General features: G+C 39.9%; 2 gene segments (V, D, J or C); both read right to left on the minus strand.

Annotated features, from left to right (window-relative positions):
* Positions 1 to 7,553: 7,553 nt before the first annotated feature.
* Positions 7,554 to 9,126, minus strand: LOC117070029. The segment is given in 2 exon segments: positions 7,554 to 8,163; positions 8,254 to 9,126. Coding segments are annotated over 2 exon segments (384 nt in total).
* A 6,951-nt stretch (positions 9,127 to 16,077) lies between these two features.
* On the minus strand, positions 16,078 to 18,321 carry LOC117070032. The segment is given in 2 exon segments: positions 16,078 to 17,920; positions 18,094 to 18,321. Coding segments are annotated over 2 exon segments (360 nt in total).
* Positions 18,322 to 22,759: the final 4,438 nt, after the last annotated feature.

A 22,759-nucleotide genomic window follows, 5' to 3' on the forward strand; every position in this document is an offset into this window, starting at 1 on the left:
CTCTTGTGAAGTATCCATTTATTCAATCCACAAATATTTGTGGAGCCCATATTAGAATCAGGCACTGAGGTAGACACTGGCCATTCAGTGATGAGAAAGACCCAGTGGTCTAGCGAGAAGGAAGAGAATTTTAAAAGCAATGATAGTCCTCATGATAACTGCTGTGATCATGAAAGCATAAAGCACCATGGGAACACACAGGAAGTGAAACTGTTTTGGTTGTAGGGTTGCAGGAAGGCTTCCCAGCAGCAGTGACACCCACCTAAACTAAAACCTAACAGAAGAGGAAGAATGAGCCTGATGAAAACTAGACTGAATAGAAAGAGGCAGAAGGCACAGAATCTAGACAGACTTGGAGCAAGAAAGTGGATGGCACTTGGGTGGATGATGGTCCTGTTGTTTGATACGAAAAACACAAAAGAAGGAGCAACTTTATCTTGTTTTGTTTTGTTGCATTTGGTGGAGGTGGGGAGGAAGGAAGAAAGATAAAGAGCTAAGCTTTGCACCATTGATTTGAGGTGCTTTTGGAAAATCCACATAGGTCAAAAATCCAGTTTGATATATTAAATTGAAGCTCAGAAGAGATATATGAGCTGAAAATAATCAGCAAATAATAGTCGAAGCATAGCATGGATAATATTACCCAGAAAAAAAATTGTTGACTGAGAAAATAAATAGGTCAAGGGAGGAATCCTAAAGAATACCAACTGGCAGATCACTTGATGTCAGGAGTTCGAGACCAGACTGGCCAACATGGCGAAACCCTGTCTCTACTAAAAGTACAAAAATTTACCAGACATGGTGATGGGCACCTGTAATTCCAGCTACTCAGGAGGCTAAGGAATGAAAATTGCTTGAACCTGGGAGGTGGAGGTTGCAGTGAGCCAAGATAGCACCACTGCACTCCAGCCTGGATGACAAGAGTGAGACTCTGTCTCAAAAAAAAAAAAAAAAAAAAGAACACAAACTTTAAAGAGTGAGCAGAAGAAGAAAAGCAGGTTCAGCCAAAGATATAAGAACATCAAAAAGAGAGAGGTGGGCTGGGGTTTCACATGTAGCAGAGCAGCTCCCTCACTGCTGTCTATTGAAAGTCAGCTGTTAACTTTTTCTTCTTTAAAGAGAGTGGTGTACCAGAAACCAAAAGAGGACCAGGTTTCAAAGAGGGAATAATCAATAATCATTGGCTATAACCCAAGAAACTTGTTGCTAACCTTGGCAAGAATAGTTTGGGCCAATGGTGGAAGTTAAAAACCACACTTCAATGGGTAGAAGGGTGAGTAAAAAGTGAGAAAAGAGAGCTGGGTGAGGTGGCTCATGCCTGTAATCCCAGTACTTTGGGAGGCCGAGGTGGGCGGATCACAAGGTCAGGAGATCGAGATCACCCTGGCTAACACGGTGAAATCCCGTCTCTACTAAAAATACAAAACATTAGCCGGGCGTGATGATGGGCACCTGTAGTCCCAGCTACTCTGGAGACTGAGGCAGGAGAATAGCTTGAAACCGGGAGGCAGAGCTTGCAGGGAGCCCCAATGGCACCACTGCACTCCAGCCTGGGCAACAGAGCAAGAGTCCATCTCAAAAAAAAAAAAAAAAGTGAGAAAAGAGAGACAGTGAAGATTGCCAGATTGCCTCCCAAAAGCATCGTATGAGTTTATGCCATCAATAGTATACTTCAGTACCTATTTACTCTTTGTCAATACTGTTTATATAGTTTATAATTGCTAATTTAACAGTTAAATATCACTTTATTTAATACTTGTTCATTACTGATACTGCAGAAGGAGGCATTTTGCAGGATCTGTGTCGGATCCCTGCAGTGCTGATGACAGCAAGTGACCACAACTTATCTATGGCCGCTTCTGGAATTTATGTTCTTATACTACAGTGAATCCCCGCCAACTTTTGCATATCACAGAAGCACACCTTTTGAGAATTAGAATGAAATTCAAGGATTCTTTCAGAGAACCTAGTGAAACTCACTACACAATCAGGGAAAGATGAGAGGAGGGAGGACAATGTAGCACGGAAGACTGCAGGGAGAAGTGTCTCCCTTGTATCCAGGCAGGGGCAGATTCTCACATAGATGAGAAGATGACTGTCTATATAGTGTTCTCAGGAAAACCAGGACAACTTTTCTTCCCCAAATCATGTTTCTCTACCTTTACCTTGTCTAAAATGCTTAAAATTATATTTCAAGGACAAAAACTGTGATTCCACAATAACTTTTTTAAATTAGTGCTTAAACACAACTTAACCACAATATACATAGATAATATTAGCCCCTTTCCTGAAAGCAGGTTTTCAGGTATAGAAGATTAAATTAGAATATAGGTCCAACTGATACAACAAAGGCCAAAGGAAAGTAATTTATCATGATACAGTTCAAATGTCAGCAGTTCAGGGCAGTTATAAGGGCTCCACAGGATGGTGTCTGATTGCTGTGCCTACCTAAATACCCACTCTTATTTGGGGTCCAAAACATATTTCATACATACAGCAATCCTCACAACAATCCTTCCAATTATCTCAGTTTCATTAATTAAGAGATGAGGCATATAGAGTAGAAATGGCATGTCCAATGTCACATAGTTACTTAGAGGAAGAATCAGGAACAACCTATGCTTCCTAATTCTTAATTCAGTTCTCTTTCCACAAAGTTCTTGAAGTGATACAAAAGGGGGGAGTAAAAGAAATCTAATGATGATAAATTCTCCAGAATTTCTAGTTTTTCCTGAAGTTTATCTGGTTATAAGGAGTATTTTCCAACAAACAGGAAAAAGGAATGCAAGACTAACTTTTCGTTAAGTCAAACCAGAACTTCTAAAAAGACATAGTTGTTCCCTCTCAACCACCTTTAAAAAGGGGGAAAATATAGATTCCCATTTCCCTACATAACTCCACTCCCATCACCACCACCATCAATCACTACCACATGACAAAAGATTAATATCTAAGAGCCAGGTTAACCTTGGAGAATTTTCTTGAGAAGCAAATATCTTGAGAGTTGTATCTCTTTGACTAAGAAGTAGTTCTATTTGGGTAGGGAAATGATATCAACACGTGTGCAGCCTGGGGAATGACTGGAGGGAAAGATTTGTTCACCACTGCATCCGCAGGGATGATAACGATGCCGGCCAGGCACATAGTCGAAACTCCACAAATAATCATTGAGTGAATAAGTGAATAGCTAAATGAATAAATAAGTGATAATTGTATAAAAAGACTTCTTTCCTTTGCAGGACTTGCATAAAATGTATTTACAAGTATCAAAGGCAGAAAGAGGCCACACAGCCAGGTCAATTGTGTAATGTGCTAAAAATATCCCTATGGACATGAACTTCCTTTGGAGTGAAACAATGATGGTGGCTGAGGGCTTACCTAGAGTTATGGCACCTGTGTACCTAAATCTAAAACAGATACCATGGTTTCATGAACTCAAATGTATTTTGGCAAAAATGGTACAGAACACTGCCACCCCTAGACCTGAGCAAGTGATGTCCCTGCTCAGAGTTCTGTGCCTCCACCCCAGCCATCATTCAGGTGTTCCTATCCCTTCCCCATGAGAAAATCACTGGACACAGAAGACATGACCCTTTAGAGTCTAAATACCTCTTCTTGACCATATTCTGGGTACTCAGGATTTCAGAATTCCCTGCACAAACATCCCCAAACCCACTTTTAAGATCTGCATGGGCCTCTCTCAAGGATTATCTTCCCAGAAGCAGATATCCCACCTGTGTACACAACTCTAGGCCCAATGGGTGGCCAAAAGATCACTGTTTGCCTAGACTGTAGACATGTGGGCTAACATGTCCACATCCTCGTGTATAAGGCTCCTTAGCGTATGTGATGGATTGAGGGATAGGAAAAGAAGTCCAGTAAATCACAAGGTACAAACCAAAGGCTGCAAAGTGAATCTCCCTGAAGCAGCACATTCTAGCATAAAACTATACAAATCCAGAGTTCAAAAGTAGATCTGCATATATGTAGGAATTTAATGTACTATAAATGTGGTATTTCAAATCTATGGGGCAAAAGTGAATTTTTCAGGAGGTGGTATAAGAACTACTGTCTATCCGTTTGGGGAAAAAAATAAACAGATATAGATCCCTGTGTAAAAATTAATTTATTTGGGGACATACTCCTTTTAACCATGTAGTTCAAAATAGAGCTGCTAACCTGCAGAATCCTCACTCCCACCCCCAGCCACCAAAGGTGGAACCCAAGCTGGGCTAATCCAAGCAGCCTGCACCCATGGCCACCACTGATTAGTCCAAGGAAGAGCCACTTAACTCACACTGAGTCAAACAGAGCCCTTCCCAGGACACTCAAACTTGGGAAAAGATAAAGAGAGAAAGGTGCATTAAGTCCAGCTCCTCTCAAGAGCATATGTAAGATGTGAACATAGGAACTGTAAGCAACTATCCTTATAAGAACTACACGTTTACACCCTTCCTTGATTCAAAGTCTCCTCCCATTACAGACTGCTTCTGTCTTCTTTCACAGCTAAGCTATTCCTATATCCTCATCTCATAGAGCATTTTTTGAATTCTCTGTCTTGGCACACACCAAACCATTTAGAGTGTCAGTTTATTGTTCATTCATATAACCAACCCTTTTTTGACAGCAACCCTTTCTGGAGTTAGGGCTACATCATCACCAAAATCAGTCTCTTGCCTCAAGAAGCCTATAGACTGGCAGAGGAGTGGAGTGGTTGGACCGTGTGCCCTAGAGACAGACTGCCTGGGTTGCAATTTAGCAGTTATTAACTTTGTGACTTGAGCAAGATACAGTCTGTGACTTTGCTTCTTCATCTGTAAAGTGAAGCTGATGATAATACTTGTGAGAATTAAATGCATTCATTAATGTTTGGAATCACACCTGACACATAGGGATCAAGGACAGCTTCTTTCAATTCTTTTTTAAATTGACAAATAAAATTGTGTGTATATATATATATATATGGTATACAACATAATGTTTTGAAATATGTGTATATTGTGGAATGGCTAAATCAAGCTAATTAACATATGCAGTACCTCACATACATATGTTTTTGTGGTAAGAACACTTAAAATCTACTTTCAGCAATTTTTAGAAATTTCTGTTGCAGCTGGGTGCGGTGGCTCACGCCTGTAATCCCAGCACTTTGGGAGGCTGAGGCAGGTGAATCACAAGGTCAGGAGTTGGAGACCAGTCTGGCCAACATGGTGAAACCCTGTCTGTACTAAAAATACAAAAAACTAGCTGGGGGTAGTGGCAGGTGCCTGTAATCTCAGCTACTTGGGAGGCCGAGGCAGAAGAATAGCTTGAACCTGGGATGTGGAGGTTGCAGTGAGCTGAGATTACTCCACTGCACTCCAGCCTGGGTAACAGGGCAAGACTCTGTCTCAAAAAAAAAAAAAAAAAAGAAAAGAAAAGAAATTTCTGTTGCAAAGACATTACTATTAGCTATAGTCACCATTACAATAGATCTCTTGAACTTATTCTTCCTATCTAATTAAAATTTTGTATCATTTACCAACATCTCTCCAGTCCCTTTCCATTCCCCTCACAAGCCTCTGGTAACCACAATTCTTTTTTTTTTTTTTTTTTTTATTTTTTTTTTATTTTTTATTTTTTATTATACTTTAAGTTCTAGGGACATGTGCATAACGTTTATATCATGTATAATCCCCAATGCAATCCCTCCTCCTCCCCTCCCCATGATAGGCCCCAGTGGTGATGTTCCCCTTCCCGAGTCCAAGTGATCTCATTGTTCAGTTCCCACCTATGAGTGAGAACATGCGGTGTTTGGTTTTCTCTTCTTGTGAAGTTTGCTAAGAATGATGGTTTCCAGCTGCATCCATGTCCCTACAAAGGACGCAAACTCATCTTTTTGATGGCTGCATAGTATTCCATGGTGTATATGTGCCACATTTTCTTAATCCAGTGTCACAGATGACATTTGGGTTGATTCCAAGTCTTGCTATTGTGAATAGTGCCGCAATAAACATACGTGTGCATGTGTCTTTGTAGTAGAGTAATTATAATCCTTGGGTATACCCAGTAGTGGGATAGCTGGGTCATATGGTACATCTAGTTCTAGATCCTTGAGGAATTGCCATACTGTTTTCCATAATGGTTGAACTAGTTTACAATCCCACAACGTGTAAAAGTGTTCCTATTTCTCCACATCCTCTCCAACATCTATTGTTTCTGACTTCTTAATGATTGCCATTCTAACTGGTGTGAGATGGTATCTCATTGTGGGGTAACCACAATTCTACTCTGCTTCGATAAATTCAACTTTTTTATTACACAAATAAGTGAGATTATGTGGTATTTGTCTTTCTGTGTCTGGTTTATTTCACTTGACATAATGTCCTCCAGGTTCAACTGTGTCATCACAAATGGCAGGATTTCTTCCTTTTTTAAGACTGAATAGTATTCCATTGTGTATATATGCCATGTTTTCTTTACCCATTCATCTAAGGATGGGTACTTAGGTTGATTCCATATCTTGGTTATTGTGAATAGTGCTGCAATAAACATGGGAGTGCAGATATCTCTTTAACATACTGATTTCATTTTCTTTGGATATATGCCCAGTAGTGAGACTGCTGGATCATATAGTAGTTCTATTTTTGGTGTTTTGAGAAACCTCCCTACTGTTTTCCATAATGGCTGCACGCTATGGAATTTACATTCTCACCAACAGTGTGGAAGAGTTCCCTTCTCTTCACCTTCTCACCAATGGTTGTTATATTTTGTCTTTTTGATAATAGCCAACCTAATAGGTTGTGAGGTGATACCTAATTGTGGTCTTAATTTGCACCTTCCTAATGATTACTTATGTTGAGTATTTTTTATATACCTCTCGGCCATTTGTATGTCTTCATTTGAGAAGTGGCTATTCAGGTCCTTGGCTTATTTTTTAATCAGGTTATTTGGGTGCTTTTGGTATGTGAGCTTCTTAAACATTTTGAATATTAACCCCTTATCAGATGTAGAGTTTGCAAATATTTTCTCCCATTCCATAGGCTTTCTCTTCACTCTGTTTATTGTTTCTTTTGCTGTGCAGAAGCTTTTTAGTTTAATATAGTACCTTTTGTCTAATTTTGCTTATGTTGCCTGTGCTTTTGAGGTCATATCCAAAAATTCCTTGCTCACAAGAGATGAAAAGCTCTCCCCTGAGTACTATGTTCGCTCTTTGGGTGGCAGGATCAATAGATGCCCAAACCACAGAATCACACAATATGCTTTCGTAACAAATTTGGACATGTATCCCATGAACCTAATTTTTTTAATGGTCTCAACTGTGTATGTAACATTGCAAAATTATGATGATGATGACATTTCACCTTGGTATAAAAAGAAATGTCTGTTGAAAATAAACCCCTTTTCAGAAAGAGAGAAAAAAGGAAAGAGAAAGAAAGAAAGAAAGAAAGAAAGAAAGAAAGAAAGAAAGAAAGAAAGAAAAAGAAAGAGAGAGAGAGAAGAAAAAGAAAAGAAAAAGAAGGAAGGAAGGAAGGAAGGAAGGAAGGAAGGAAGGAAGGAAGGAAGGAAGGAAGAGAAAGGAAAGAAGGAAGGAAGGAACTCCTTGCCCAGACCAATGTCATGGTAATTTTCCCCTATGTTTTTTTCTATTTGTTTTACACTTCTTTCACCTTTTTATGACCGGTGCTTAGCCCAGTACCTGGCACATCAGGACTCAATAAACACCTGCTGAATGAGCAAATTCTATGGTTTTAAACTGTAGTTTAACTATAATAAGTGACATATCCTGGAACCACACCACTCTCGTGGAGGAACAAAGGCTTCAAGAAAATGGGTTTTACTAGACTCAAAGTTTGTGTTCTGCTCCCCCTGCAGCCCCTATCAGTGTGTCTCTCACAGCACAGAAGTACAAAGCGGAGTCGCTCACAAGGGCAGATGGTTTCTTCAGGTGGAAAGAGGTTTGGCTCTTGTTAAATTCAGCTTCAAAGCCATAGTTGCCTTTAACCAGGTTGTCCCCTGTGATGTATTTCAGAAGGAACTGGAGGCCTTGGTTGGGGTATTGAACATACCAAAAAAGATAAGGGTTTCCAGAGACTGAATAGGTGCATTTCACAGTCAGAGGATTCCCTTCAGCGACCGTGACCTGATCTTCTAGCTGAGTCACCAACTGAGCTCTCAGCCCACCTGTAAATTAATCCAAGCTGCATCAGTGAAGCTGCTGAAGAGCATTAAGTGGATCACGCGAGTGGAAAATGGGAAGGGGATATTACTCACTCAATGTGAGGAGCATCGCAAGCGTCGAGATGCGTGCAGAGGCCATGGCTCCAGCTAAGCTTACGGCGGGCGGGGTAGGGGGGTCCTTTCCAGTCCACCTCTGCTGGAGATATTGCCCCACCCCAGAAAGTGGGCTCTTGAAGATGAACTAGCACCCCTGTGTCAGCACGGGGCTTCTAGAAATGGCCCTTCCTCAGGGCACTGTTGTTTCCCGGCACCGATAGATATCTTCTCTCTGTGGAGCACACTTTTGGTCCAGCTCCTCAAAGCTCTGTGGGGAGCAAGACTGCTGCTCCTCCTGTACCAGGACAGACCTTACACTGCATCGCCCCCTAGAGCCCACACGTAGGATCAGCGACTTGACTGTCAAGTAGCTGGTGCTTCCTGGCCTTATCCCTGGGCCAAACTTTGGGTGGTTACACGCTCCATGAGGGACATAGGGAGCAAATCAGGGGTTCAAAGGAGAAGAAATAGAAGTTTGTGAATCAAAGTGGAAAAGATTCAGGGTGAGTGGACCAAGCTGTAAATGATTTGTGCTCTATTAATGTGGAGACAGAAAGAAGGGAAATAGGATGGGAAAATGCACAGAAAAGGAAAGGAAAATATAGCTTGGCATCAGAGGGAGAGAAAAATTTTGAACGAGAGATAAGAAAAAGCGAAATAAGAGAAAAGAGTAAGGCAAGAGAAGATAAATGACAAGCAAAAACAGGAGCCTTGCTCTTCTCATTAGAAGTAATTCAGAGCTGGCTTCTGTGTAAACCTCTTTGGCCAAACAATAACTCAGATTTTTCTCTAGGTTGGGCCTATTAGGAGCCCATCCCATAATGATCTTTAGTGCAGAAAGAAACTTGAACCTTCTCTTTAAACATTTTTAGAGAGAGAAAAGTAAGAAAAGGTTTTATAAATATTTTTGGAGCATTTGTCATATTAAACAGTAGATATAAAACAAAAAATGAAACTCTGAGAAGGGGTTGAAAAATAGGTGCTTTACACATGCAGAGGCTACTTAAAACAGACTTCAAATGAAGTACATATTCAGTAAAAAATGTATGGTTAACTAAACTTGATATATTATGATGGTGAAAAGGGGCTCATTGGAAAGGGAGGACATGCTAAAGTTTTATACTAAAAAAAGGCCACAATAGCAACAGAGTAATTCTTTGATAGATTTTAATTTTAATGTAAAAAGCATGTATCTGATTTGTCTTCTGTTTCTTTTGAATACTGTGCAAATAATGTTCAATATATATTCTGAGGAAAGGATGAGAAATCTCTGCTTTGAATCAGAAAAAAAGTAGAACGTAATTCTTTCTAAAAGGTTTGCTAAGGATCTCATACTTTAATAATTGAAAACTTAGCCATATAATAATGTTTTCCTTTGGAATTGGTAAGGTGTCTTTAAACAATAATCTTCAAGTTCCAGAAAGACTTGCCATAAATGGAAACATATAGTTAATTTCTTCTTTCTTCTCTCTCTGCCTCAAGCCTAAAATGAGTGTTAGTGTTGTCTTTTTGAGGGTCCTGGCAATCACCTCAAGAAAATTGTTGAAAAAAAGCTTAACAAAATGAATATTTTTAAATGTATGTGCAAAATTTAGGGAAAACTACAAGGGAAGGTGAAGCACCTGGGGCTAATAACAGCCAGATTTCACCACTCCTAGGCCCAAAGGGATGGGAGAAGATGCAATTACCCTAATCTCAGGACACCTGTAACTAATCACAGGCCAAAGGAGACATGACCCTTTAGAGTCTAAATACCTCTTCTTGACCGTATTCTGGGTAGACCCAACAGGAGCTGTGGCACTACAGTGTACACAGAACTGTGCAGGACAACCTTAAAGAAGGGTCACGTGGCCGGGCGCGGTGGCTCAAGCCTGTAATCCCAGCACTTTGGGAGGCCGAGACGGGCGGATCACGAGGTCAGGAAATCGAAACCATCCTGGCTAACACAGTGAAACCCCGTCTCTACTAAAAAATACAAAAAACTAGCCGGACGAGGTGGCGGGCGCCTGTAGTCCCAGCTACTTGGGAGGCTGAGGCAGGAGAATGGCGTGAGCCCGGGAGGCAGAGTTTGCAGTGAGCCGAGATCTGGCCACTGCACTCCAGCCTGGGTGACAGAGCGAGACTCCGCCTCAAAAAAAAAAAAAAAAAAAGAAGGGTCACGTATGCTTCCTCATCTCAAGAATTTCATTTGATTAAAAAATAATATTAGGCCAGGCGTGGTGGCTCACGCCTGTAATCCCAACACTTTGGGAGGCTGAGGCGGGCAGATCACTTGAGGTCAGGAGTTTGAGACCAGTCTGTCTAACATAGTTAAACCCCATCTCTACCAAAAATACAAATTAGCTGGGCATGGTGGCACATGCCTGTAATCCCAGCTACTTGGGAGGATGAGGCAGGAGAATTGCTTGAAGCCGGGAGGCAGAGGTTGCAGTGAGCCCAGATTGCGCCACTGCCCTCCAGCTTGGGTGACAAGAGCAAGACTCCATCTCAGAAAAAATAAAGAAATAAAATAAAATAAATAAGATTAACACACTTTTAAGCAAGCAACAGCCCAAAATATAATATGCCTAACGAAGTAATACAAGCACAAGCATACCAATTTACACTTATATCCAGTGGAAATATTTGGATATTATTAAAAATTTGCATTTAAAAATCAATCTTATGACACCTTGGCAAAGTTTCATGACAACTGATATTACTAAAATGTCTTTTTTCTTCTGTCATCAGCAATCTGCTCTTCACCTTTTTTCTTTTTTTTTTTTTAACAGGGTCTCACTCTGACGCCCAGGCTGGAGTGCAGTGGTGCCATCTTGGCTCACTGCAACCTCTGCCACCCTGGCTCAAGCCATCCTCCCACCCCAGCCTCCCAAGTAGTTGGGACTGCAGGTGCACACCACTCCTAGCTAATTTTTAGTATTTTGGGTACAGATCAGGCTGGTGTCAAACTCCTGAGCTCAAGCGATCCATCTGCCTTTAGCCTCCCAAAGTGCTGGGATTATAGGCATGATCCACCACACCTGGCCACTTGCAAGTATTTAATATGGAAAAAAACTACTCAATGGAAATGTTGTATCTGGTTCAAAATGTGTAAAGGAGAGATGTGAACTGTTTTAGATTCCCAAAGGTGTAGAAGTCACAGGAACACAGATGTTTCCTCAACATAAAGCATAATTGCTTTTCAGCTCACAGCTACCTGGAGTTTGAATGGACAAGATGGGAGCCGCAAGAACCCTCCTGCAAGAAGCTGTTGTGAAAATATTGGCAATTCCCTTGATGTGATGCTGTTGAGAAAATCAAGCATCACATGGGCAGACGGTCTAGATTGTCTTTCAGAACTTCTTCTCCTGAGATTCACGCTTTTTTATATTTAGTTTGGTGTCTTTCTGTTGTAGAGAAGCTCTGAGAATGGGTGTTTTGTTTTGTTTTATGGGACAAGAATAAAGGGGGAAAAAATGTGATTGGCAAATTATAGCTACCCAATAAATAACTGTCAGATGATTGAAACTTTAAATAAGTACACAGAGCTACCAGAAATCCAAGTAATGAGAGGCCATCTTATATGCAATGCAGTAAGAGCTCTGTTTCCCTTCATTCATCACAAATGGTTGTCCTTTGCAGAGAGGCTTCCTCATCCAGGGATCTACTTAAGAACTGTCTTGGCATTCTGACAATTCCAGGAGAAAACCCTGTGAATCTGTTGATCCTCACAAATCACTTTTCAGTGCCTGTTAAATGTAAGGTACCATTTGCATTGAGAAATAAACAGAGGAACAAGACATAATCCTTGCCCTCAAGAAACTTACCATCCATTTTGGTAGATGAACACTTAGGGGAAAAACTACTAACAATCTGAAGTAAAATGTGCAAGAATTATATTAATAGAAAAATCATTACAGATATTTCTTGCAAATGAGAGAAGAAAGAGTTTCACAAAGTTTAAGAAATTTAGCCAACTAGTTAAAGACCAAGTTAGTCTAGTTAGTTCATCTTGTAAAAGGGACATGGATGTATTACACAAGATGATCCCCCTACATACAAAAAGAAAATCATAATATTTAGTATTATATTTATCTCAAACTTTCCTAATTTCTATTTTTGTTTGTTATACACATGATCATAAACTATGAGCATAAAAATAAGCATATGTTGGAGGAGTAACATATTTGACTGATAATAGCACACAGTCAAACACTTTGGGGATCATTATACTACAGCGGCACAGACAAGGGAGAGAGTCCTCAGTTGAAGAAGTTATAGAGGTTGGGCTAGAATCTGAATAAAGGGAGAAAGAGGGCATTTCAGGCAGAGAAAATAATCTGATAAGACTCATACGGGAGATAATGCCAACAGGTCTTACAGGCTAGAGAGTGAACTTATTTGGTGACCCAAAGGGATAGGGTATGTAGCAGCAGAAAGTAAAGCAGAAGTTTCATTGGGTTCGTAATATGACAGCTTTACTAAGAAGAGGGTACCTCTATTTAGATTTGCTGTCTTTGTTTTTGTTTCTTTCTTATATATAAAATGTAAAAGCCTGAAGGACTTTATTTATGGAATAATAAAATCAGAGATACATTTTGAGATAATCTGGTAAAAGAATGTAGAAAAGTAGGAGAGAAAATGGCTATAGAAGATTATCCATGGAAAAATTCAGTTAAATACTAGAACAAAGATCATGCAAAAGATGTTACAGATGAATTTGTGAGTGTTTGTGTGTATTTTTTAAATCTTCTATTTTATTGTTCAGGTGTTCAAAACTGAGTCCAAAGGGAATGCTATTCATCCATGAGAGTCCTATTGACAGTGTCTTCCCCTTATGTGGTTTAAGACAGTATTATCCCTTTCACCAAAATCATCATCATTTCATATGTTTCGAAGAAAGCAAAGTTTTAAATCATCTGTAAGGGGTATAATTTCAATACACAAAAGTAGATGCTCAAGGAGGGCAAGAAAAACTTTTATTTTTCGTAACTATATTTAATTTCTATTTAAAGCTATGTTCTACCAGGTATCAGAAACCAAATCTCAGTCAAACCAGAGTTTTCCTACCTTTTCCTGAGATTACACCTAATTTCTAGGCAATTTATGTAGTTCCAAGATATCACAGGGAAAATAAATGTAAACTGGACCTTGAGATCATTATCTATCTACACAAGCATCTGCAAAACATTTCAATTCACATCTGACTTTCAATCTCCCCACACAGTTTATTACTGTATTCTTGTCCCAACTATATCCACGCTATCTCAAACCTCTGAAAAATACTACATTTTTTATATCTTCTCCCTGTGCCTCTCCACATTGTCTTCCCTCTGTGCATGTCTGTCTCTGTGTTCAGATCTCCCTTTTTTATAAGGACATCAGTCAGTATTGGCTTAAGTCTCATCCTATTGAGTTCACTTTAATTTTATCACCACTATAAATATTCTATTTCCAAATAAGGTTGCATTTTGAGGCACTGAGGACTAGGACTTACCCATGTCACCTACTCGAAAAAAATATCCTTGTTGGGGGCAAGGGGTAGGGAACATAATTCAACCCACAACGCTAATCCTTGGAAGAAAATGAAAGCAACACAGTCTTCCAAATACCAGCCATTCTCTGTGGTGCCATGATTTTCAGAAGATACAGACGATTACCATAGGTGGTTTTCATGGCCCTGTCAAAAAAAAAAAAAAACTAACAGTGAAGTCAGATGGTGTAGGACACAGTAGCAAGCCATGGCAAGTCCTTCAGATTTCTCATGGAGCCAGTGACAGACACAGATACCTTTCGATTTATATATACGAACTCCCAGGCTTGGGAGTTAAAAAAAAAAAAAAAATTATTCTCCTGTGGATGTTTCTGTCCTTGTCACCATTGGGGAGCTTCATAATGTTATACCTTTTAGAGTGGAACTTCATGGCTGCTCTCTTTGTTGTAAGAAAAATGCATCAACTGCATTTTCCTCTTATTTCACTCTCTTTTTCCATTTTCCCCTTTGGATAATAATGCCTTTAGAGTTCTCCATGTGAGCTGGAAAAAATCTGGTAGAAGACTAGTTGTTGACGGTTTGAATTACAGAATCAAAACACCAGAGTAAAACGTAGGGTTTTCAATATACCACATCTACAGACTCCTTTGTGAACTCGAAAGAACTTCCTAATATAACCAAAGGGAATTTTCTGTCTCTGGTCCCTCTTGCCAAAGCAATGAGGTCACACCCGTGTTCATAATTTATTGAGCCACTACAGTGCACACAGAACTGTGCAGGACAACCTTAAAGAAGGGTCACATATGCTTCCTCTTCTCAAGAATTTCATTTGATTAAAAAATACGATTTTTTAATTACGCTTTGGGAGGCTGAGGCAGGCGGATCACTTGAGGTCAGGAGTTTGAGACCAGTCTGTCCAATATGGTTAAACCCCGTCTCTACCAAAAATACAAATTAGCTGGGCATGGTGGCATGTGCCTGTAATCCCAGCTACTAGGGAGGCTGAGGCAGGAGAATTGCTTGAAGCCGGGAGGCAGAGGTTGCAGTGAGCCCAGATTGCGCCACTGCCCTCCAGCTTGGGTGACAAGAGCGAGACTCCGTCTCAGAAAAAATAAAGAAATAAAATAAAATAAATAAGATTAACACACTTTTAAGCAAGCAACAGCCCAAAATATAATATGCCTAATGAAGTAATACAAGCACAAGCATACCAATTTACATTTATATCCAATGGAAATATTTGGATGTTATTAAAAATTTGCATTTAAAAGTCAATCTTATGACACCTTGGCAAAGTTTCATGACAATTGACATTACTAAAATGCCTTTTTTCTTCTGTCATCAGCAATCTGCTCTTCACCTTTTTTCTTTTTTTTTTAATAGGGTCTCACTCTGATGCCCGGCTGGAGTGCAGTGGTGCCATCTTGGCTCACTGCAACCTCCACCACCCAGGCTCAAGCCATCCTCCCACCTCAGCCTCCCAAGTAGCTGGGACCGCAGGTGCACACCACTCCTAGCTAATTTTTAGTATTTTGGGTACAGACCAGGCTGGTATTGAACTCCTGAGTTCAAGCGATCCACCTGCCTTAGCCTCCCAAAGTGGTGGGATTATAGGCATGATCCACAGCATCTGGCCACTCTTTTTCTTTTAATCGAGACAGGGTTTTGCTGTTACCCAGGCTGGAGTGCAATGGTGCCCTCATGGCTCACTGCAGCCTTAACTTCCCTGGCTCAAGCGATCCTCCCACCTTAGCCTCCCAAGTAGCTGGGACTACAGGCACATGCCAACACACCAAGCTAATTTTTTCTATTTTTTATAAAGACAGGGTTTTACTATGTTGACTAGGCTGGTCTCGAACTCCTGGGCTCAAGGGATCCTCCCACCTCAGCTTCCCAAATGTTGGGTTACAGGTGTAAGCCATCACGCCCATCTTGCCCTTCACCTTTTATTCCAAATGTCAACATTTGCTGAAAGTCTACTGTGTAAGCAAGCAATTGCACTGTATGATTCACTTCCTGAAGCCCTCCTCTGTTACTAAAATTCTGCCTGAAAGGAAGTAGAGAATAGTGGTTAAAGCCTGGAGACCTAGTAGTATGGTTTGACCCTGTATCCCCATCCAAATCTCACCTTGAATTGTAATAATCCCCACATGTTGTGGGAGGGACCCGGTGGGAGGTAATTGAATCATGGAGATGGTTTCCCCCATGCTGTTCTCATGATAGTGAATGAGTTCTCACAAGATCTGATGGTTTTGTACATGTCTGGCATTTCCCCTGCGGGCACTTCGCCTTCTCGCTGCCCTGTGAAGAAGGTGCCTTTCTTCCCCTTTGCCTTCTGTAATGATTGTAAGTTTCCTGAGACCTTCCCAGCCATGCAGAACTGTGAGTCAATTAAACCTCTTTTCTTTATAAATTACCCAGTCTTGGGTATTTCTTTATAGCAGCTTGAGAATGGACTCATACACGTGGGGTCCAAAATCTGAAATTCCCAGATCAAACCTGGCTGAGCAAAAAAATCACCAGCAGAGCTTTATGGAAAATAGAGACTTCTGGGTCCCACCCCTAAAAACCCTGATTGAGTTTATCTAGAATATGGCCCCACAAGAAAACAAATCCAATTTTCACAAAACTTCTGATCTAGGAGGATAAAATATATTAAGAATCACTGGGCTACCCTAAGGCATTGGTCTCTAAAGTGGGAGGGACACATCTGGGATGGGAGGACCAAGCTAATTAACAGGGGTGTGGGAAGAATGCATTGCAATAAGTACAAATACTTCCATTTGCATTTGTTTTCAGTTTAAATATTGTGAAGGAGATTCAGTTTTACTAATATTTCATATACTCACTGACTGGCCCCCTCAACGGGACTGTACGCTAGATTATAAGCAAAGTATCCTGAGGCAAGGATTGAGGTTCCAAATGCAGGGCTGTAGGTAGCAGCCACTCACTCATTCACTCCTTTCTCACTTCTTATTACATCATCCAATGTTAACTAAACCACCCTTTACAAAATGGACATGTTCTGAAAGTATTGCTGCAAAGAAACTGAAGCTAGCAGACAGTGTTTAAAAGATAAGCACAGACAGCAATGAGAAAATGAAAGAGTTGACTGACCCTGGTGGCTCATGCCTATAATCCCAGTGCTTTGGGAGGTCAAGGCAGGAGGATCACTGGAGGCCAGGAGTTCAAGGCCGCAGTGAGCTATGATCATGCCACTGCACTTCGGCCTGTCTGAATTTTTTAAAAAGAAAAGAAAATGGAAGAGTTGACCTGCCTCTTACTACTCTCGCAAGTTCATCATCAGTCATTTTATGAGGGAAAAGCAAAAATAATCTAATCAGATCTCAAAAAAATGAGTCAAAAGTGTTTCAGATATCAAGAAGACTGTTTGAAATAATCACCATTTAAAAGCATATTTTCTGGGCCAGGTGCATTGACTCACACCCGTAATTCTAACACTTTTGGAGACCGAAGCAGGAGGATCACTTGAAGCCAGGAGTTTGAGACCAGTCTGGACAACACAGAGAGAATCATGTCTACAAAAAGGAAGAAAATTCACTGGGCATGGTGGCACATGCCTATAGTCTCACCTACTCAGAAGGCTGAGTCCCAGCTACCCTTGAGCCCTGGAGTTCAAGGCTACAATGAGCTATGATCATGCCACCGCACTCCAGCGTGGGTGACAGAGCAAGACCCTGTCTCAAAAAAAAAAAATTAAAAGCATATTTTTATAGACATTTGTTAATATATAGTGTGTGTCTGGACTTGATTTTTTTTCCTAGTAGAGGACCAAATGAAAAAGCTTGGGTAACACTGAATTAAGGAAGAAAAAGTTATTGCTCGTCTGTTTTGCCTCCTGCAAAGGCTGTGATCTCTGTTTCTGTTCAGCTCTTCATGGGTTCCCTGCCTCTGTGTCCTCCACAGCACAGTAGTAAACAGCAGCATCTGCCTCTCGCACCTGGAGGATGAGCAGCGATGAAGAGAATCGTTCATAGGTCATGTTGTATCGTCCCTGCTGAGAAGGCTTTGAGCCCTTAACAAGGAGTCTTGGTGCACATCCCGGGAAGTGAAGGTACCAGAAGAAGTTGTAAGCATTGGACATAGAGTGATTACAGAAGATTTCCACCATGGCTCCCTCTGAAGATGCCACTGTGGAAGGCTGAACCACTTGGTCCTTGCTTTCTGCAACTAAGAAAACAAAGAGGGCTGTCACTTTAATGGTACTATTTGGTTTGTTGATTGCCCCTTAGGTACAGTGAATATTAGATCTGACTTCTCTGTTTTTCTATTAAAAATGAGTCCAAATTTTAAAACAATTTCCTACACTTTTACAAAACCAAATCATGAAGGAGCCTACTCACCATTCCACAGAGAGTTGAGGAGAAGTCCCAGCCACACTGTCCCCAGAGTGCTCTGCAGAGCCATGGCCAAAATGCAGTTGGTCTCACCAGAAAGCTTATTTAAGACTATCTGTTTTGCATTTTTTTTCTTTGTGTCAGTGACATCATCAGCCAGAATCTACAACCTTTAGAAGGGTTGCTACAGTTGTGAGGCTGCATAGTAATGACTTCACTGTGCTTTGTTCTGACAAATTAATCTTAAAAGGGAATGCACCCTTTATAAGGTCACTGTGGTTGTGCAAATTTAGTATTCAAGGAGCTTCCTTTCTTCTCTAAGGGTATTAGAAGGAGTCACATAATTAATGGGGCACTGCTCCATTATACAAATTAAAGTGATATATTCACACAAAAAGTATGCTAAATCCCATCACATATGACATGATGACCTGCTAATGTGTTTAAAATAATTAGCATGAAATATTAGTAGCCGCAGTAGATGAGAAATGAATTTTTTTAAGGTACAAAAGTTACTGTGTAAATATGCTGATCAAAATTTGACTCCTTGCATTCAAGGTGATCTTTGGAACAAATATGGGAAAAAACGTCAGTTGTACTTTTTCTGTAAACAAAAGAAGCAAAAACTGCATTTGGAGATAATCTCTTTTGGTATAGTACCTGTCCTCATTTTGCAACTTGACACTGTTATTGTTATTAATATAGGGCTTACTACAAAGTTCTGTCTCCAGCTTTTATTATACTGTACAGGTTTCCTTGGGATTTTACTTGAAAAAGAAGAGGAAACAGTTTGTAGCAATTCGGTGTTTATTATACAGTAGGGTTTTTATGTAACCTCCGCCACCTAGTGGACTACATGGGAACTCATGAAAAATAATTTTTCCATGCACCCCCTAAGACAAGTGTTCACATCTTCTCATATCTTCTAGAGATTTCGTGTCCTTTGCTTTTGTTCAAACTCTTTATCCTTATTCAATTTCCATAGGAATATGAAGGCTATCCAGATGAAATAATTGCCTTTTGGAAAAGCCTTCTGATTACTAAGATGTTCTTTATTCAGGTGAGTGGCTATTAAACATATACCTTCATGGAGTAACACACTTCTCTTGGATGGTTGCTTTATGAATCCCCTTTGCTTTCTTAAATAGTCTTCTAGGTGACAGGAAATCTGTTTCTTTCCTAATCTTTTCTCTTTTCTTAATGAGAGAGTCCTTAATAATGGTAAGATGAGCCAGGAGCAGTGGCTCGAGCCCATAATCCCAGCACTTTGGGAAGCCAAGGTGAGTGGATCACCTGAGGTCAAGAGCTCGAGACCAGCCTGGCCAACATGGTGAAACCCCGTCTCTACTAAAAATATATAAATTACCTGGGCATGGTGGCAGGCGCCTGTGATCCCAGCTACTCGGGAGGCTGAGGCAGGAGAATCACTTGACCCCGGGAGGCAGAGGTTGCAGTGAGCCGAGATAGCACCACTTCACTCCAACCTGGGCAACAGAGCAAGACTCTGTCTAAAAATATAAAACATAATAATGATAAGATGATCATTTAGGTCCAACAGAAACCTTGTATTTATATTTATGACCTCAAAAAGCTTCCAAATAAAATACAGAATTCCAAAATGCCTCTAAAATGAGGATAGAAAAATCCAAGGAAAGTGTACATGGATATATTTAGTGGAAGGACTAAGATCGCTACTATGATTAATTCGAGCTCTGAAATTTCTGACCACCAAAACACAGAGTGGAACACAAAAGGAATACAATTTTCCAAGTAAGCTGATTAAGCCTTCAAGCAGCTTCTCACTGAAGCCAAGTAGTACAGAGCTACAGATAATTTAAAACTCTTTTTAGATGCTGGTTATGTACTTTTGGTTCAAAGTAGCTACTACACAGTATTTCAGCATGCACAACACTTACTTAAGCAATCCTCTAGTGATGGAATTATGCCTGTAACTCCTGCAAACACAGCAATTAATATTTTTTTTACATTTCACCTATTAACTATGTGAGAATTTCTCTAGGGTATGTCCCCAGCAAAGATTGTTCAATCATAGTATATACACATGCTTGATTTCACTACGGTAATGATTGAAAGTAGCTACAGCCACTTACACTTCTACCAGCAGTGCATGAGCATTCCAGTCTTTCCATAACCTCAACAACACTTAGTATTATAAAACTGTCTACTTTTACCAATCTACTGAGTGTAGAATCTCAAATTGCATTACTCTGATTATTAGTCAAATTGAGCTGTTTGTATTTCCCTTTCCCATATCATCTATACAAAGGATTGCACACTTTAAAATTAGTCCTCTAGTTTTTCTCAGTAAATCATAAGAATTTCTCATACATTAATTTTTGGCTGTATCCAAAATCACAAGTATCTTTTCCTAATATGGTTCCAGTCTATTAGCTTTGTCTATGGTGTCCTTTTTTTAATGGAAGTCCTTAATTTTGAAGGAATCAACATTATCATTTTTTTTCACTTGATTGAGCCTTAGGGATTTTGATTTAGAAATCATTCTTCACCGCAAAGCCACAAATACATTTTCCCACACTGTGTTTATTATCTTTCTAGATTTGTCTTTTACATTTAGGTTTAATTCATCTAAAATTTACATCTGTGGAAGACCCAACTACTTTATTCTTCTCCATAGAGCAGGACAGTTTTAATAGCACAATCTACTAAATAATCTAGCATTCCCTACAGATTTGTGGCATCATGATTATCATATTAGAGTTACCTATGAACTTGATTCACAAAGTTACCTATTGAACTTCCTGAGTTTTATATTCATCTTGTTGTTTCTGTCTGCAATACTACTATACTATTTTTACTATCTTAGTTTTAGCAAGATCCTCTTTTTGTCAGTCAAATATTCAGATGTAATTTAATAAAATCTACTTAGCTAATTTAAGCAGAAAAGAAAGATATTAAGATACATTAAGTAGATCACAGACTCTCCAGCAGAAATAGGCAGTGAGAATTCAATGCTATACAGCCAAAAACAATGTCTAAACATGGCACAGGGAAATCTCTAATCAATCAAATCTCGCACTACTCACCTTAACACTACAAATTCACTCAACCAACAACAAGTACACTCTGTACTGAATATACAAAGCCCTTCCATTGCTGCCCGGAAAGTGCGAGGCATAGTCCCTACTGTATTAGCTATTCTTTCATTGCTATAAAGAAATACCTGAGACTGGATAACTTACAAAGAAAAGAGGTTTGACTGGCTCACAGTTCTGCAGGCTTTATAGGAAGTATAGTGTTGGCATCTGATCAGCCTCTAGGGAGGCCTCAGGAAGCTTACAGTCATGGTAGAAGGCAAAGGAGCAGCAGGCATGTAACATGGTGAAAGAAGGAGCAAATTGCGGGTGGGGGATACCACACACTTTTAAATGACCAGACCTCACAAGAACTCATTATCACAAAGACAGCACTAAGCCATGAGGGATCTGCCCCCATGATCCAAATACATCCCATCAGGCCCCACCTACAGCACTGGGGATTAAATTTCAACATTTGAGTGGGGACAAATATCCAAACGATATCATCTGATGTATACACTGAAGAATATATCTGCAAACATACTACTGGAGGAAAATAACGAAGAGTAGTGCTGATAGTGGCTATCCCTGTCTTGCTTCTGACCAAAAAGAGAATGCAGCTACGATGTCTGCATTATTGAAGCTTCCTTTGTAACCTAATACATGCCCAATATTTTAGAATGTCCATCAGTGCTGGAAAAGAGTGTGTATTTTCTGCACATCCCACAAAGTTCCTTTTGAACATATTTCAATCCACTTCTATCTCCAAAATTCTGTCTCCACAGGGGGCTCAAAATCAGTATGAGGAGGTAAGTGGAGAACAGATGGTATGCCTTCCTGCTCCAGTATTTTCTCATCTCTTCACCTTAACCTCTTTACTCATCCAAATTTTCTCTCCTCTCCCCAAGTTACAAAAAAATAGGTCTCATCTATGAAAGGAGAAAAATTAATTCAGGCGGAGAGAGACAAAGAAAGAAATAAGGAGGATGGAGATCTTGGTAGTTTCACAAGCAGCAGCCACCCAAAATGTCATCGTTTAGCTTGAAAAGACATTTTGAAATGATCTATATCCAACATACCTGGGACTTAAATGCAATATTTATAACAAGATATAATTCTAATTCATTTGAATTCCTCCAAAGTTCTAAGAGAACTTCACTGGTTTAAGACAGTGATTAGAGAAGAAAATAACACCAAGTAGGATTCAAAGAAGAAAGAATAGGCTTAATATTACAGGGAGAGCTATCTGGGGATAGTGTGGGAGATAAATAAAGGAAAAAATGGTAAAACCCCCCAAGATGGCAAAAGGTAACATACAACAAAAATGGGACTTTATCTGTCAGTTATTCAAATAGACTTCAATAAAGTCTACTGAAAAATAATTACTTGCTGTAATTGGATTTTGTGGGAAATGATGAAGAGACTGTGCTCTGTGAAGAAAATTGATTGAGGCCTGACAGAATAGCATGAGTGAGGTCAGCGAGAATAGCAGCATAACGATAAAAAACCAAAGGCAATGACAACACCAAAAATAATTGTCAAAATAACTTATTCTGGCCAAGCACAGTGGCTCATGCCTATAAACCCTGAATTTTGGGAGGCTGAGGCAGGCAGGT

Source organism: Trachypithecus francoisi, unplaced genomic scaffold (assembly GCF_009764315.1).
Source record: "Trachypithecus francoisi isolate TF-2019V2 unplaced genomic scaffold, Tfra_2.0 Lachesis_group3, whole genome shotgun sequence".
Lineage (NCBI taxonomy): Eukaryota > Metazoa > Chordata > Mammalia > Primates > Cercopithecidae > Trachypithecus > Trachypithecus francoisi.